Raw genomic sequence first — 17,442 nt, forward strand, 5'->3', positions numbered from 1 at the left:
CCTTTTTGCAGAATCCATTTCCCTACCAGCAAAATGGAGCAGGCTTACTCAGTACGAAGCAGGTCTCTTGTGAGGATTAAAGGCGATGATGGATCCAGAGTAGCTGATGGGATACCTCGCACACAATGGAGACCCAAGCAATGTAGCTTTATTCCCAGAAGACCAAGGTTGTGATTGGCAAGGGGTACCTGAGTTTCCTGGGAGCCAAGGGGAAAAGGGAAGTTATGAGGAGGTTGAGGACTCATCCCCAAGCAGGCAAGCACCTCAGGAGGCAAGGGCACTGTACTCAGTGCTAAGCAGTGATGCTGGGGCTCTTTAAGGGGTGACTGAATGTCATTACTCAGGACAAAGGCTTCTATCTTGATTCTATGACAGGTTGATGTGATCCTCCCACGACTGTGTGCAAATTATCATAATGCAAGGACACACTCATGTAATCACAGTGGTAGAAGCTGGGATGTTACCTTCCAGCCAGATGTCCTCAGGGGCCAGGTGACAGTGTGTAGGGCTTCCAGCACACGGGCTGTGGGGCTGGCAGGTGACTTGACTCTTGCCTGCCACTTACCAGCTGTGTGGCCTCCGCAAAGCCTGTTCCTAGGGTGGTGACTGCAGGAAAATCCCTGCCAGTGCTCTCCTCGGCCTCAGCACCCTTCCTCTGGATGTCTTCCAGCCTTCCAGTTCAGACCTCTTTGTATTTTTCTAACATTAAGCTGTGGACAGCCCCTCCCTCCCAGGATTGCTGTGAGTCTGAGCTGAGGTCCTTGCAAAGCCCTGTACACAGAGCGTATCCTGTTGCAGCACCTGGCCAAGGGTGACAGCTGTGTGTCAGTGGAGAGTCAGAAGTAACAGCTTTGAACATGGCCCGGTGATGCTTCGTAGTGCAAATGCCTTGTGCTCCTGTTCTGAGTATGGTAGGCTGCAGGGGAGACCTCTTTCCCTTGGTTCAGGGCACAAGCGCCTCAGGAGGAGTTACCCACCCGCAGATGCCTCCCAGGGACAAGTGGCAGGTTTTGAACCTGGCCTGGTGAGTATGCAGCTCTACTGGCTAAGGACAGGTCGTGAATTGTTTTTGAGAGTGATTTGAGATTCTTAAATATTGAAATGCAACTCACATAGCATGAAACTAACCATCTTAAGGCATAGAATTCAGTGGCCTTTAGTACATTTGCAGTGCTGCGTCACCATCACCTCCATCTAGTTCTAGAACCATTCCATCCCGAGGAAAGCCCCCTGCCCATGAGCTGTCCCTCCCCTTTTCCTCTCCTCCATCCCGGAGGCAGCCACTCTGTGCTTTCTGTCTATGTGGATTTGCTTATTCTGGATGTTTCATGTAAGTGGAATATTAGACGCCATCTGTTTTCTCTGCCTGCTTTCACTCAGTGTGGGGTTTTTGAGTCACCGATGGCCCAGTCCTTCACTCCTGTTGATGACTGAATGATAAGCTGTTTGGAGAGACCGCATTTGTTTATGCCTTCATCGGCTGATGAATATTTGGATCGTTTCTACCTTGTGGCTATTGTGAATAGTGCCGTTATGAGTACGTGGGCCAAGTGAGTGAGTGGATGCCTTTTTCCATTTCAGGTAGAATATATCCCTAGAAGTGGAATTGCTGGGATACGGTACTTCTATGGGATACGGTACTTTGGTACTTCTATGCGTTACGGTAGTTCGCCATTAGCATTTGGAGGAACCTGATTCTGATCTTAATGGGTTAATCTGAAGCCATTCTTCCTCGTGGGTTGATGCTGTGTGGCACAGGGGTTGGGCACAGAACTCTGGGTTTGGATCTGACTTGAGCCAGCTACTTGCCGTGTGACCTCTGGTGAATTACTTGTCCTCTCTGTCTCTGTCTCCCCACCTGCCAAGAGCAGGACAGCCTAAGGAGCATGGAGGGAGATGGGCCTGCCAAGTGCTTGACTGTGCCAGGCTCTGAAGTGTGAATTAAGTGGGAGCTCTTAGAGCTTTTAGGGTTGAAACATGTTCTTGTCACAGCCCATCCCCGGCCACTCAGGTTCTGAGGGCCCCTGAAGGCTTTCAGTGCACTTGGGCTGCAAGCAGCAGAGATACCACCCCCCATGGAGGGCTGGGTAGATGTGACATGTGGGAGGGGAACATGCCCAGCTAAAGGAGATTCCTCAGTTGTACCCTAGAAAGCCTTAGCCCTTGATAATGTTGTTGTTAAAATAGCTGAGCTGCTTGGAATGCACCAGCCTGGTGGTGGGTAGGGCAGCAGGAGCCTGTAAGTGGCGTTCTCGTGTGCCAGGCAGTGAAGCCCCTGATCCTTCAGGGGAGGGTCTTTCCCCCACTGTACAGGTGAGAAAACAGGCCCTGAGAGGCTGGTATAGGGACATTCAGCTTGGAGACGCATGGATGGTTCTTGAACCCCTTTGCTTTTCCTGCAAGCTCATGTTGTGTTTCTGGTTTTGCAGCAGCGGGCATCACACCCTGCAAGGAGGTGGCAGGACCCAAGGGGGAGGGACCTGCCCTAGGAGCAGGGATTTCAAAGCTCCTGGCAACCACAGGGGGCTGCACAGTGTGGGCAGGGACCTCACTGGGTGGCGACAGTGTTAATAACCACATGTGGCGCTAGCCAGTCCTCCGGGCTCTGTGCAGGAGGTAGAAAGGTGCGCATTCTGGGTCCTGCCTCCACCCCAGGGCTCCCACCTGTGCCCTGGCCTGTGATGGTCTTGGCTCTGACCTGTTTTAGGAGAGAGACCCACTACCCTCTTTTGTCCTTTGAACTTTTGTGTGTGATTTTTTTTTTTTTTTTTTTTGAGACAGAGTCCCGCTCTGTCGCCTAGGGTGCAGTTGTGTGATCTTGGCTCACTGCAACCTCCACCTCCTGGGTTCAAGCGATTCTCCTGCCTCAGCCTCCCAAGTGGCTGGGATTACAGGCGTTGTAGCACCACACCCGGCTAATTTTTATATTTTTAGTAGAGACGAGGTTTCAGCGTGTTGGGCTCGAACTCTTGACCTCAGGTCTTCCACCTGCCTCGGCCTCCCAAAGTGCTGGGATGACAGGTGTGAGCCACTGCACTGGGCCGTGAGTGACTTCTTTCCTGCTAACCAAGACTGAGAAATAGCAAGAAGTTACAAAGCTTCCAGAATAAGACTTAAGACTTGACTTGCAGTTCACAGTTGGGCTCTCCTGCGTTGTTGAATGGCTCATGCACAGCTGTGCTGGGAAGGACTCACCGGTCCCTGGAGCATCCTGCCTGCTGTGTCTTAGTTGGGCCACACTGCATGTGCCAACCATGTGACTTATGGTGGGGTCTTGAGCCATGAGGTGTCAGCCGTGTCTATATCACCGAACCCTAGCAAGACTCAGGACTGCATCCCTGGTTGGTGATGCTCTGTCTGTTGAAGCTGGGAGGGTTCAGTACTGTGTGCGTGCCTTTACTGGCAGCCTGTGCCTAGCCCCTGCTCCAGAAGCCTCTTTCTTTGCTGGATTTTGTCTGTCATCCACCTTGACTTTGACAGTTGCACCCAGTCCTCTGAGTGAATTACTGACCTGAGGGTGGGGGTGGTGCCCTCTGGGCTCCTGAATAGGCATGAGCCTATATGTCAAAATACCGCATAGAGTGAACACCTCATTTTATGGTTCAGAAAACAGAGGCTGGGGGCACTTGCAGGGTTCTCAGGCCCCTGCTGTTGTCAACCAGGAACAGACACAGAGCACACAGCCTTTCCCAACCAGGGTTTATTCGGTGCCTGGGCCCAGTGGTGGCGGCCTGGCTAGGTTGGGCACTACAGGGTCATGACTCCTACCAGGTAGAAGAATGTCACTGAAGAGGGCAGGGCGTGGTGAGTTCGGGTCATGCGTGGCCGTCTGAGGGGTCGGGGAGAGGCCAGGACCAAGAGGTGGGGGTGCTGGCTCCAGGAAGCCACCCCCTTCACCCACAACCTTGGACTTCACCAGGACCTGGCAGCACAGAGACTGCTCTGCCTTCTCGTGTGGGGGCAGGGGAGGCCTCCTTCACGTCACAGCAGGGAAACACCTTGTGGAGAATGGACTGAAAAGACAGCTTCTGCACCAGTTTCTAGAAAACAGGGGATGTCCTTCACAAGCAGAAGGGGCCAGGGGTGGGCTCCTCCGCGGGCCTGTCAGTCCCGTCCCACCGTGCACCAAACAGCTAGAAGGAGAGAGACAGGGTAGAGGGGAGGAGGGCGAATGTGGGCAGCTGTGCAGCTGGTGGTGGCCGTCTTGAAGGGCAGGTGGGGAGATGGCTTTGAGTCCTTATGTGACCCACGGGTGCTTGCTGGTCACCCAGGAGCAAACCACATACCTGGGAAGGGAAATTCAGTCTGGCTGGAAGTAGGGGGCCGTGGAAGGGGGGCTCTGGTGCAAGCTCTGGCCAGCATACCTGGATGTGGGGTCACCTCAGGGTTGGCTCTGAGCCTGGAGCTCTCCTCTCCCCTAGAACCTTCTCTGCACACCTGGCACTGGTGTCAGGGGCTTATAGTGGGCCCACAGCAAGCAGGCAAGTCCCTGGGAGATGGAGGGTAGCTTCTAGGCTTTTGCCTGGCTCTCCAATCAGGTGGCCACTGCGGTTCCAGGCCTTCGCCCCCTACCTGGCACAGAGATCCTGGAGAGGGCCTCAGGCTGGCTCAGTGTGTCCACCTTGACATGCCGGAACGCCTTACACACGGGGCTTTGCAGGTGCCTGCGACCCAGGGACATGTGTTAGGGGCACCAGGAGTGGAGCTCTGCATGTGGATCCCCTGTTAATCCTAGCTCTGCCCAAAATGGGGAGCTTATAAATAAGCCCGGGGAGGGGGGGGTCTTTGGACTCCAAGCCTTTGTGGGAAGGTAAGGGGGGTGCCCAGGGAGGCTGACTCTGGGGATCTCTGGGGTAGGCTGTGAGCTTCTCTTCCCTGTGAGCCTTACATGGGGCATGGGATCCCCCGATCCCCCGACTCAGTGCACAGAGCCTCTACCTCCCGCTTTACCCTAGGAGGAGGAGTGGGGCCATCCTCCGCCTGGGACCGATGACAACACAGCAGCTGGGAAGAGTTTTAGTCCCTTGTTTTATGAGTCACTGTAGTACGGACAGGGAGGGGACATCCTCACTTCTCATGACAGTCCCTGTTCCCACAGGGGTCCTGAGTTTGTCCGCAAACCATGTTTACCAGGGACGCAGGACCTGGGAGCATGAGCTACCCGCAGGCCCTGCTTCCTGCCTGTGGGGTCTGGCACATCAGAAATTAGTCTCTACCCAGAGTAGGGAACAACCTGTCCCAGATGTGCTCTGAACAGACGACAAAGGCCTACAGCCCATCAGAGCTGATGACACCCTACCCCATCTCCCTCCCTCCCAGCAGGCACTCAGCTGGAGAGGAGGTTAAATGCTGGAACAACTGATCCCATAGGGACTGAGGTACCTTCTAGGTCAGGCCCTCAAGGCCTTCATGGCAGTGCCATGGCCCACAGGGCTATTCCAGGAGGACAAGGTGCTCTACAGGGAAAGAGTGTGGTTGGGGGGGTGTCTCTACCCCCCAGGAGCTCCTGGCTCCAGGAAGACAGCCCCCCCCCACCTCCCTGTATCCCCCTCACCTGCTATGGGGACCCAGTGTCTCACCTCTTCCATGCCTCCTCCGTCTCCCAGAACTCATAGATGACAAAGGTGAAGCCATCTGAGAGCCTCACGGCAGTGATGCTGCAACAGGAGACAGGCGGGGAGGCTGGGGCTCAACCATGACCACCTCAGGCCTGTAGCCCACCACTATGCACAACGGCTGCCTCCACCCTTTCTTCCTGTCTTGTCCTCCATCGAGACTCAACAGGGTGCCCCCACCACCTGGAATAAGGCCTGGTTTCTTAGAGTGGCCAATAGCTATTTGTTAAATAGAATCAATGACATGTAGTTTTTCTTTTGAGACAGGGTCTCACACTGTTGCCCAGGCTGGCGTACAGTGGCACAATCACTTCGGCCTCCCAAGTAGCTGGGACTATAGGTGTGCACCACTTGGCCTGGCTAATTCAAAAAATGTCCTAGTAGAGATGGGGTCTTGCTATGGTCCCCACGCTGGTCTTGAACTTCTGGGCTCAGGCAGTCCTCTCGCCTTGGCTTCCCAAACTGCTGGGATTGCAAACTTCAGCCACTGTGCCTAGCTGAAATGTCATGTTAAAATGTTCACATTTATTTAAACAAAACCAGGTGGCTGGGTGTGATGGTTCACATAATCCCAGAACTTTTGGAAGTCTTGAGGGGTCGAGGCAGGTGGATTACTTGAGGCCAGGAATTCAAGACCAGCCTAGCCAAAATGGCAAAACCTGGTCTCTTAAAAAAAAAAAAGTTGCCGGGCCTGGCCTGGTGACACATGCCTGTAATCCCAGCTATACAGGAGGCTGAGGCTTGAGACTCACTTGAACCTGGTGGGTAGAGGTTGCAGTGACCTGAGCTTCCACCACTACACTCCTGCCTGGGCAAGAAAGCAAGATTTGGTCTCAAAAACAAATATATATATAAACCCTATCTTTAAATTATCAAAGCATCTTCCTCCTAATTGTCATTTTAATCCTTGGCAACAACCCCACTGCACTGTACCTGACCGAAGGAGGCTGAAGGAGAGGGGGTTCACGGAGGAAGGGGCTGCAAGCAAGTCCCCCTTCACTCTGTGGGACGCAGAGGACAGCACTCACCTCATTTTAAAGGCGCAGATAGTCTGTGCCGCTCTGGGCTCCTCTCTGCAAGTGCACTACAACGAGGAAGCCCCAAGTGACCATAAAGGGGGCAAAGAGCAGGGGATGAGGGGCAACAGTGCTCAGCCTGGAGGGAGGGGGCCAGGCTGGAGTCCCTCCTGGGGCAGACACACAGCGGTGCAGCTTTAGGTACACCATGCTTGGCAAGTGCAGTCTCACCTGGCTCTCCAAGCTGGCCGTCTCCGATTCAATAAATGGCACTGTCCTCTACTGAGGCTCTGAAACCAGAGCCTCTATGTCCACCTTGCCTCCTCTCCACAGCCTATCGGGATGGCCCTACTTCACTCTGGGGCCTCCCACTTTTTCATGTAATGGAGAAAAGATCAAGTCTGGCCCCTGCTCCTGTACAGTCTTTCCTGCTGGATGGGAGTGGGTACTCTACTCAAGCGTGACCCCTTGTGGCCACTCCGGGTCTCCGCAACAGCTGCACTCCTGCCCAGGCTGCTCATCCCCTAGTACTGCAGATCAGGCTGCTGTCACTCAGGCCTCAGTGCACAGGGGGCCCAGGAAGACCCCTCCTGAAGACCCTGTGCAGGACCTGGCCTGCCTGGTTTACAGCCGTGCCCCCAGGCAACGGGGTGAATGAATGTGTGCCCTGGGGATGGAAGAAAGCCCTGGAAAGGGAGGGAGTTGGGCAGAGCCTTGGCATGGAAATGAGGGGCAGGAGGAACAGCTGGGCCTCATGCTCTTTGGGGGCCACTACCAGCAAGAACAAACGGCTGTTGTCTTCTGCAGACCCCCTCCACTAAGGCCATGGCCTAGCTTTACCAAGGAGCTACATAATCCTGGGGGGATGAACAGGAATTTGAGGGTGAGGCCCCTTGCCCCGCCCTAGACATCTCAGACATCTCAGCACAGACCCGTGGGGAGGGAGAGAGGGGTGGCTACTTTTCTTGGGCATTTCCCTTCAGCCTCACTGACTCTCTCGGTTGTTAACTGAGCACACACTACATTCTGGGCCTGGTGTTAAGCAGCAACCCCTGCAAGAGCAACAGCTAAGGCTGACTGAGCACACCAGGCCCGGCCAGAGCCCTTCACACTTGAGATTCACACACTTGATTGTATATGAATCGTGATCACCTCAGCAAGAAGTCCTATGGGTAGCCCCCGCTTTACAGATGAATGAGCTGAGAACAGGGAGATGAAGGCACATGCCACGTTTGCATGGCTGGGAGGAGACCTGAACCCAGTTCTTATGCACCCAGCTATGTGTCTCCCTGGGGTGCGATTTGTACTAGTCCCGCCCTGTTCCTCCACTGTCAGGCAGAGCTTCCCTGCCACCATCCCTCCCACTCACGCTTCAGCAGCTCACTCACTGGAAGCAGCTCCTCGCTCCGGCGGTCCCCCGCAGATACGGGCGCAGGGAGTCCAGAAACTCGCTGAGTTGCTCGGGGCACACGGCCATCTCCTGCCGGACCAGCTGCAGCTGCTGCCGGACCACAGCAGGAGTCAGTGTGGGGCTCCATGCCAGGCCTTCTCCCTAAAGACCCCATCCGGCCTCCATGACCTCCCTTCCTTGGTCAAAATAAAATAAACCTCCCCGACTTTTCATTCTTACCCATGAATGTATAAGAATGGACTAGAACCTCAAGAGCCCAGTGCAGAAGTAGCCCCCACAAATGGGGAAAACAGACGAGTTGTTTACCAAGTCCCCACCCATGTCCACAGCTGCCTGCAAGGCCTCCAGGGCCCAGAGACACAGCACATCCACTGACAAGAAAAACTTAGGTGATGGACTCAGCTGGACTCAGCATTTTCACATCACGGTCTGGCTGACCACTTTGCTCTAGGCCAAACTTTTTGGATCAAAGTCCAGGAGCCTCTGGACCAGGTATGGTGGCTCACACCTGTAATCTCAGTACTTTGGGAGGCCGAGGTGGGCGGATCACAAGGTCAGGAGTTCGAGACCAGCCTGGCCAACATGGTGAAACCTCGTCTCTACTAAAAATAAAATTAGTCAGGCATGGTGGCAGACACCTGTAATCCCATCTACTCAGGAGGCTGAGGCAGGAGAATCGCTTGAACCCGGGAGGTGGAGGTTGCAGTGAGCTGAGATCGCACCACTGCACTCCAGCTTGGGCCATAGCATGAGACTCAGTCTCAAAAAAAAAGGTCCAGGGACCCTCAAGAAACACCCCCGGAGTCAGTGGAGTGGCTCTCCTGGGCCAGGGCAGGGTCTGGGGGCCAAGTACTGGGGCCACATCTCCCCTCATGGTGGTCCCAGGCAGGGAGAGGGGGGTCAGGGGCATTGAGCCACTTAGATCTTGGCAGTCCTGGTGTGGGCAGGGATGTGGTCCCAGGAGAGAGGTGGGAAGGGGACTCACCATGTTGGTGCCATCTTCGTCTGAGAGGCGCTGCTGCAGGTCGAACCACAGTGCCTGAAACAATCCAGCACACAGTGATGCTAGACCCAGAGCCCCACTCCGTCCCAGGTGCCAGGAGCTCTAGGATCCCTGGGGCTGTTGGGAGCTCCCAGGGGCCAGGCCCTGTTGCACAGGGCTGGAAGACCAACCCTAGGAAGTGGCCGAGACTCCCTCTGGCCCTGGCATCTAGGGGCAATGGGAGGCAGAGAGGCCCAGCTGATCCACTGCAGAGGGCGTAAGGGGGGCCCAGAACATGTTGCTGGGGCAAGGAGGGCTTGGGAGAGGCAGCACTGGGGACTCCAGAGGCCTGAGTCCAAGATGCTGGGGTTTGCCACGATGATGAGCAACAGCCCTTAGATTCCCTATAACTTACAATTTACCCCCATCATAACCCCCAGCACCTCAGGGATCTAATGGGGTGACCTGTTCTCTCTGGGCTTCCCCAGGCTCGGAGCTAGATGGTTTACAAATACACATTCACTCTTCCAGACGCCCCGGGGTAGGTGCTACCCCACTGTCAATTTCAGTCTCCAGGAACCACATCTGCTCTGTTCACCCACGCCGGTGCCTACACAGGGCCAAGCCCTGACAGATGATCCCCAGTCACTCTGTCACGGCAGACAACCCCGGCTCTGAAGGCACAAAAGCAGTGTAAGCGTCAGAGTGTGGGTCTGAACCCAGCGTCTCTACCTGATGCTGACGCACAGGATCCTGCTGCTGCTTCCTTTAGCTTGGGCAGCCCACTAACCACTACCTCTGTGGCTGTCTCCATCCACCCTCCATGAGGACAGACCGTCTGTGGGAGTCACACAGGGCACAGGAACACCGGTTAATAAGGAAAACAGCAGCAGGTGGATGAGTCTGTGTAGTCACCACCGAGAGGTTCTAAATGTTTGAGCAAGGGGCCCTGCAGTAGCTGATCCTGGCAAGTGTACTGCCTTCTCCGGGGCACACAGCACGAACACGCCTTGGTAAGTGATGAAGGTGTGCCTGGCAGGAACAAGTCTGTTTCCATGGCTTTACAAGCACACGTGAGCGGTCCTGCAGGGCTGGGGCTGGAAGAGCCATAGGAGGATGAGGAGAGGCACTATGGCCCCCATATCTGCCCCCTTCTTCTCCCAGCCAGCCGCCCCTAGGGCCTCCATCCTTGCCAGCCCAGGTTGGCCGGTGAAGGGCGGGGCCTGAAGCCAGGCCCGGATTGGCCCCTGCTGACCGCCCGGGCCAATCAGAGACTGGGGAGGAGGACCTGGTCCCACCCCGTCTCCAGGAAGCCCAGGTACTCCGTGGTTACCAGCCAGCCTGGTTGTTAGGGCGACGGGGCTCTAAAAATAAGCTTCAAAGAGTCTCCCTCCCGAGGCGCCCGCTGAGTTGTTATGACAACCGGGCCATGGGGTCCCCTCTGAGCCACTCCCGCAGCCGACTTCAACAACGGGGTAACTCCACCTCAGCCTCATCCCTGCAGGAGGAAGTTTGAGCTTCCTCCCTGGGACTTCGTTCCACGTCAGCCTCCGCCTCTCTCCATGTGGGGGGCCCCTTGTTCCTGCCCCCATGAATTCCTCAGAACCCCCAAACTAAAAGTAGCAATACCTTTTACAAAGGGTGTAAAAAAAAAATACCGAAAAGTAGGAGAAACATAAAACCACCTCAATCCCAGGGTTCTGGGAGCTCAGTTACTTTGGCTTCTGTGGGTATACGGGTGTGGTGTGCGCATGTGGATAGGTTTGGGTAACAGAATGCCTCATAATAATTGCTAACATTGCTCATATTAAATGCAAACTACGGCACTCGGCCCTGTGCTGAACCACTGAGACATCACTTTGGTTCCTCCTACTGACACCCCTATGAGGGAGGGGTCCCATTCTCCAGGGTATTTTCTTGATCATCAGAAGAGGAATCTAAGCCTCAGAGAGGACAAGTCCCTGGCCCAGGGCCACACAGCTATGAAGTGGCACAATCAGAATTCTGATACCTGAGCCCATCTGTCTGTAGGCCCTAAGACAAACTTTTCTCTCCACCAAATGGTCGTATCGTGAGCACTCTATCCTGAGTCATGAAACATTCTCTGAAAGTATTTTCTGTAGGGGCTGTGCCATTTTCTATCACCTGTGGATGTCCCATATCACACTTAATACATTTGCTACTGCTGGTCACTTCCTTCCTCGTTTTGAATCTCTCCCGAATCATCACGTCTCTCTCTCCTCCTGGGGCTGCCTCTTGGCCAGTACCTGCTCCAGCCATTTCAGAGCAAAGTCTCCTTGAAGCTAGGACCTTGCAACACGGGACCCTGCTGACCACCCTCTGCTCCTGGAGCTGCTCCTGCCGGCCCACGTGACCCTCCAACACTCCCTTTCCCAGGAGCCCCTCCTTGGGCCTGAACAACACACGCATCCTCCGGGTTTCATCCTTAGCTTTGTCCTTGGCACCCGTGCCCCACCTGAGGGATGTCTTCTTTTCCACGGTTCCCTGGCCCCTCTGCCGCCCAGACTTTTGTCCTGAACTCCAGACCTAACTGCACTCCTTCAGGGGTTGGAAGGAACAGAGGCGGGGGTCACGCCAGGGCTTACTTTGCTCTCCAGCCTCCCAATCAGCTCTGCCAAGCGGCTGATCTGGGCTTCCAGACCCTCTTCCTTTGCATCCTCAGTGGCTGCGGAAGACAAAGAGACACACAGACTTCAGTGGTGGGCAGGGCGAGGGCTTCAGGGGGAAGCTGGAAACACCCGGCCCCTCCAGGGGCATCAGACTTGCCCCTCCTCTCCCCAGTCCCCGTCAGAGGACTCTCAGAACTCCTAGGGACCTCCAGCTGCGACCCCCACCAGGGCCCCGGTTTCTCTCACCAGATGGAAGGCTCTTGCCTTGTTCCATAGCCATGAGCTTGTGGTTGGGGGCAGAGGCGGGAGTGGGGCTTCCATACCAGGTCTGTGCCACACCATGGCTAGGTTTGCTGTGGTTCTGTCTGCAGTTTGAATGGGAAAACACACAAACTATGATGGCGGCTTCAGGGCCCTGACCACTTCTAGCAGCTTCAACGGGCATTTATTAAGCATTGACAGTGGGCTCACACGTGCACAGAACTTGCATCGTGGCCTTTGTTTTGACAGAGGAGGAAATGAGGTTCGTAAAGCAGGTGACTCAGCCAGGGCCACGCAGCTAGCTGGGCAGAGCTGGGATTTGAATTCAGCTCCATTCCAGGACGCCACGGCCCAGGCCTTTTCCCCAAGAGGTTCAGTTCCAGGGGGAGACTGAGCCAGGCGCCCACCCCACCCTAACAGTTTGAAGCTTTCGGGCACCTGTAGAGCCCAAGCTGTGGCGTGACCAAGTCCCCCTCCCTCCCTCATAAGCCAATTTAATGTCTGCTGCCCTCTGGGGTGGGGGACCTGGTTTCAAGACTCCCCTCCAACACATACACACAAAAGCCAGACCTAAAGAGACACTGACAGTGGGGATGTAACACGACAAAAACTGTCATCCTGACCTGGACCTGGCCCCATCTCCCGGCCGTGGACACCCCTACTCCTGTGCATACTGATGTGCACACACCCCTGTGTGCCCTGACAAGCACAGCTAGCCAGAGACAGACACACACACACACTGCTCACCTTGCATTGTGCCCAGCACATAGTACGGACTCAAAAAATGCTCAGTGAATGACCAAATCCTCCCATGCAAAAGGATGCTGAAAAGCTCCCAGCAGACATACAGAAACACAGACACTCCCCTCAAAAGATACACACAGTGCCCTGTGCACGGCCCCCACACTCCCTTGGTGTCTGTGCACCACGGTCTTGGTGCATTCTGGAATTTGACTCTTGTGAACCTTGCGCACTCAGCCAGGCTCTCCCCCATGCCGAGGGAGCAAACTCGACTCCCGCCTTGGGAGAGGAGAGGCTGGCAGAGTCTGTGGTGTCAATCATGGCTTCTCTATAAACCAGCAGGAAAGTAAATGTGTCCCTCAGACCATGACGGGCTGCTCAGGGCTCCTGGGCTGTGGGGTCTGAGCCAGTAGCCTGTGCTAGGGGTGACATCCTGGGAGACTGTCCTGGGGCTGGGAAACAGGACAGTCCTCAGGGACGCACAGCCTAGAGCCAAACTAGCTGAGATATGGGGAAGTTCGAGGGAGGCACATGTGGAACAGAGGCATCATGACAAGCTGCCCCTCCGACAACATCCCCAAGTAAGGTCCCACCGTGGGGGCAGGTGGACGTAACTGCTGACACGTGATGGAACTGGCCCAGTGCGGGAAGTCAGCTCTGAAAACCGTGCAACAATACTATCTGTTCTGTGGCCGGATAGAAACAGCAAGTTTTCATCAAGATAGGAACATGAAAACCAAGGAAATCTAAGTGTCAGCTTTCATAGTGATGGCTGCTCATTCGAGGGAACCCCAGAATCCCAAGACTGATCACACATGCAGAGTTCTGGCCTCCAGTCCCAGGGATTCTGGCCAGTGGGTATGGCCAGGAGCCCGGGAATCTGTGTTTTAATTTTCCCAGGTCATTCAGCAGCAAATGCTCAGAGCAAACTCAACTGGAAACAGTATCTCAGAGCGACCTTCACAATCATATCTGATCAGGACCAGCTCTTCATCCACAAAGAAACACACAAACTTCTGTCCCCCAGCAAACCAACATCCTGGTCCTCACGTGCCTCTGCCTGGGAAATTCAAGGCTCCATCGAGCTTGGGTCCCGACACCTGGCTGTTGCCCTCATCTGTTTGCATTTTCTCTTTTTCTTCTCTGTGCCAAGCACATGAGCTGTTCTGGGAAGAACTGGGCAAAGAGGGGTTTGTCTCAACTTAGAACAGCAAATGGAGGTGAGGTGTGCTCATGGTCCCCAGGGAGCTGGGACTGCTGAGCCGAGAGAATGCCGCTGCTCTCTAAATACCAGGTCACAGCCCTCACACAGCATCTACCACCTAGGAGGGGACCCCAGATGCATTCCCATGGTTCCAAGCATACAAACAAGGCCTAACACAAGACCAAATATTGTGAGAAAACCACCCGCTTTCACGTCTCTTTCAGTCCTCCTGAGAAAGTCTCAACTTGCTACTACTGTCTTCAACACCTCTCTCCGATTTCCCAGTCTCTGTTTTTAACAGAGAGGTAGCAAGCCTCAGGATTCAAGCTGGATGGTAAGCAATGATGGGTGCTTATTTTTACAGTTACTTCACTTATGGCATGTGGTGTGAGAGTGCAGTTATAACCATATGCCATTTCCTAAACTGATCTCTAATTTTCAAAAGTGGGCTGGGGTGCAGCGTCTCCTGCCTGTAATCCCAGCCCTTTGGGAGGCTGAGACAGCAGGATTGCTGAGACCAAGAGTGTGAGAACAGTCTGGCCAACATGGCAAGACCCCACCTCTACAAAAAGTAAAATAAAAAAATAGCTGGGTGTGGTGGGAATACGTGTCTGTAGCCCCAGCTCCTTGGGAGGCTGAGGGAGGAGAATTGCTTGAACCTGAGTTGGAGATTGCAGTGAGCCACAATGGTGCCACTGTACTCCAGCCTGGGGGACACAGTGAGATCCTGTGTTGAAAAATAAAATAAGGCCGGGCACCATGGCTCAAGCCTGCAATCCCAGCACTTGGAGGCTGAGGTGGGTGGATCACCTGGGGTCAGGAGTTCAAGACCAGCCTGACCAGCATGGTGAAACCCCATCTCTACTAAGAATACAAAAATTAACTGGGCGTGTGATGGCGGGCACCTGTAATCCCAGCTACTAGGGAGGCTGAGGCAGGAGAATTGCTTGAACCTGGCAGGCAGAGGCTGCAGTGAGCTGAGACCACGCCACTGCGCTCCAGCCTGGGTGACAGAGCAATACTCAGTCTCAAAGAAAAGAAAAAAGAAAAGAAAAGAAAAGAAAGAGAAAGAGAAAAAGAGAAGACAGAAAGAAAGAGAAAGAAAAAGAAAGAAAGAAAGAAAAAGAAAGAAAGAAAGAAAGAAAAGAAAGAAAGAAAAGAAAAGAAAAGAAAAGAAAAGAAAGAGAAAATAGACTGGGTGCGGTGGCTCATGCCTGTAATCCCAGCACTTTGGGAGGCTGAGGCAGGTGGATCATGTGAGGCCAGGAGTTCAAGAGCAGACTGGCCAACATGACAAACCCCGTCTCTACTAAAAATGCAAAAATCAGCCAGGCATGGTGTTGCACACCTGCAGTCCCAGCTACTCAGGAGGCTGAGGCATGAGAATTGCTTGAACCCGGGGAGGGAGAGGTTGTAGTGAGCCAAGATCATGACACTGCACTCCTGGGCGACAGAGCAAGACTGTCTAAAATTTTAAAAAATTAAAAATAAAATGTGACCCAAACAACAGAATAGTTCTGCATAAACAGTAAGTAGTATGTGGATGCGGCAAAACAAATTATAGTCTGGGAAATGGTGTCTTCACTATATTAATAAATATGTGCACCAGGCATTCTCCTGAGCATTTCCTATCTCATTCAGTCCTTGCAATGGCTGAGGTTTCAGGTATATAATTGTGCCTATATTACACAGTGGAGCACTGAAGGCACAGAGAGCTGTGGCAACTTGCCCAAGGTCACCCAGCTCTTAGGTACACAGACACCCCCACCAAGCAGCAGGTGGGCACGTGCGTGTGCACAGCATACCCCCATGGGACCCTGCAGGGTCTCAGAGACTCACCGGAGCTGGCTGGTCTGTTCCTCGATGGCCTCCACCGCACTCTCCACTGAGCTCAGCAGTGACTGGATCTGATTGGCCGTCTCCTTCAGGAGGAAGCGGGTCACAAACTGGTCCACACTGCTCCCGCCCTCATAAACCTGTAGCGGGAAGGGAAGGGGCACTGAGGGGAAACGGGTGGGAGGGAAATTTGAGGTGGGGTCTAGCACAGGAGTGGGGGAAAGCTGGTGCTGGTGAATTTGCCTTGCAAAGGGAAGGGAGGACCCCATGGCCTCCTGGGGTCCAGTCTTAGAGGCTGGAGCGTGTCCAGTGCAGAGGCTAGAGGTTTAGAGACCAAATTTGAACCCTGGCTTCACCACTTACTAGCTCTGTGACCTCCCCGAGTATAATGGTGTCACTGAAGTATCTATCTTACAAGGTTCTAGTAAAGGTTAAATGGCGCCATGTGTATAAAATGCTCTGCACAGGGCCTGCCACACAGCAAAGACTCAATCAACAGTAGGTGCTACAGTAAAGATGACGGTGATGGTAGCAGTGATAGCGACTGGTGGTTTTGCTGTCGCTGTGACAAGGATAATCATCAGGCAAGAAGAATCCACAACCTTCCCTCCCTACTTCCTCCTCCAAGGAGGATTCCTAGGGCTTCTGGATCTCCAGGCTGCTGCTAAGGAAAACGACAAAACGGAATCAAAAGCAGCTCAAGGGAGGAAAGTGCCCAGGACTTAGTAATCAAAAGGAGGCGGCCAGAGAGGAGCCTGGGGGGAATCAGAGAGGGGGTCTTAGCAGATGCTGCGACTGGGGGAACTCTGGGGAAAAGACGAAAAAGAGAATTTTCTCCAAGTTTTGCTCTGTGGTGTGGAACAGAATTTCCACCTCTGTCCCGAGACTCTGCAAGGACATTTCTCAAGCGTTTGGATCCAGTGGAGATGCTTTGGGCTGCAAAGACTTTACAGCAGAAGGGAGAAGGCTCTGCTTATCCACGTCACTCAAGGACAAGATGATGAAAATGATGCTGTGTTGGGGGATCCTGGGTCTCCCAAACCCTGACCTGCTCTCCTGGCCTCCTCTGACAAGACCCCGCTTCCCAAGCCACCTACCCCAGGCACCGTGGAATTCTGCCCAGTCCCTGGCAAGGCAAGGAAAAACACGGCTCTCAAAGAAAGCAAATTAAACCATCCATCACTCAGACTGGAAATTAATTAGCAATAATTGCACAATGGGAAACACGGCTGAGAGACAGACTGAGAAACAGAGGAGGAGGAGGGGCACATAAGAAGACAGCTAAGGCATGGTGGAGGTGGACAACCCCCCCGAGCTGATGGCTGGACCAGGGCCTGCTGGGGACAGACCCTGAGAGAGGACATGGCCAAAAGTATGTCAGGTTCTTACAGCCTAGCAGGTTCTGGCAGCCTGATACACGGCAATGACCGAAACCACACGTGATCCAGCGATCAACAGACTCCAGGCGCACGAATAGCCAAAATTGGACATAAAGGCATAGCTTGGTAAAATATTTAAACAGGCCGGGCGCGGTGGCTCAAGCCTGTAATCCCAGCACTTTGGGAGGCCGAGACGGGCGGATCACGAGGTCAGGAGATCGAGACCATCCTGGCTAACACGGTGAAACCCCGTCTCTACTAAAAAAAATACAAAAAACTAGCCGGGCGAGGTGGCGGGCGCCTGTAGGTCCGGCTACTCGGAAGGCTGAGCCAGGAGAATGGCGTAAACCCGGGAGGCGGAGCTTGC

The 17,442-nt window shown here is 54.1% G+C and overlaps 1 protein-coding gene across 4 annotated transcripts in view; it reads right to left on the reverse strand.

Annotated features, from left to right (window-relative positions):
• Positions 1-3,685: 3,685 nt before the first annotated feature.
• NECAB2 (N-terminal EF-hand calcium binding protein 2) overlaps positions 3,686-17,442 on the reverse strand; it is a 38,740-nt gene continuing 24,983 nt past the window's right edge. Inside the window, exons 6-14 of one of the 4 annotated variants that reach the window (XR_001883148.1) lie at positions 15,700-15,836; positions 11,901-12,019; positions 11,631-11,710; positions 9,028-9,081; positions 8,020-8,132; positions 5,580-5,657; positions 4,573-4,664; positions 4,365-4,489; positions 3,686-4,133 (exon numbers count right to left, since the gene is read on the reverse strand). Coding sequence is in view for 2 of the 4 variants with exons in the window: in XM_017860947.1 (XP_017716436.1) it covers positions 4,105-4,133; positions 4,287-4,364; positions 4,573-4,664; positions 5,580-5,657; positions 8,020-8,132; positions 9,028-9,081; positions 11,631-11,710; positions 11,901-12,019; positions 15,700-15,836 (780 nt within the window). In the remaining 2 variants the exon portion in view is untranslated. Of the gene's footprint in view, positions 4,134-4,286; positions 4,490-4,572; positions 4,665-5,579; positions 5,658-8,019; positions 8,133-9,027; positions 9,082-9,756; positions 9,863-11,630; positions 11,711-11,900; positions 12,020-15,699; positions 15,837-17,442 lie in introns of all 4 variants that reach the window. The other 3 variants (XR_001883149.1, XM_017860947.1, XM_017860958.1) reach the window with 3 other exon arrangements.

The sequence above is a fragment of the Rhinopithecus bieti genome, unplaced genomic scaffold (genome assembly GCF_001698545.2).
Source record: "Rhinopithecus bieti isolate Rb0 unplaced genomic scaffold, ASM169854v2 scaffold_1618, whole genome shotgun sequence".
In the NCBI taxonomy this organism is placed as follows: domain Eukaryota; kingdom Metazoa; phylum Chordata; class Mammalia; order Primates; family Cercopithecidae; genus Rhinopithecus; species Rhinopithecus bieti.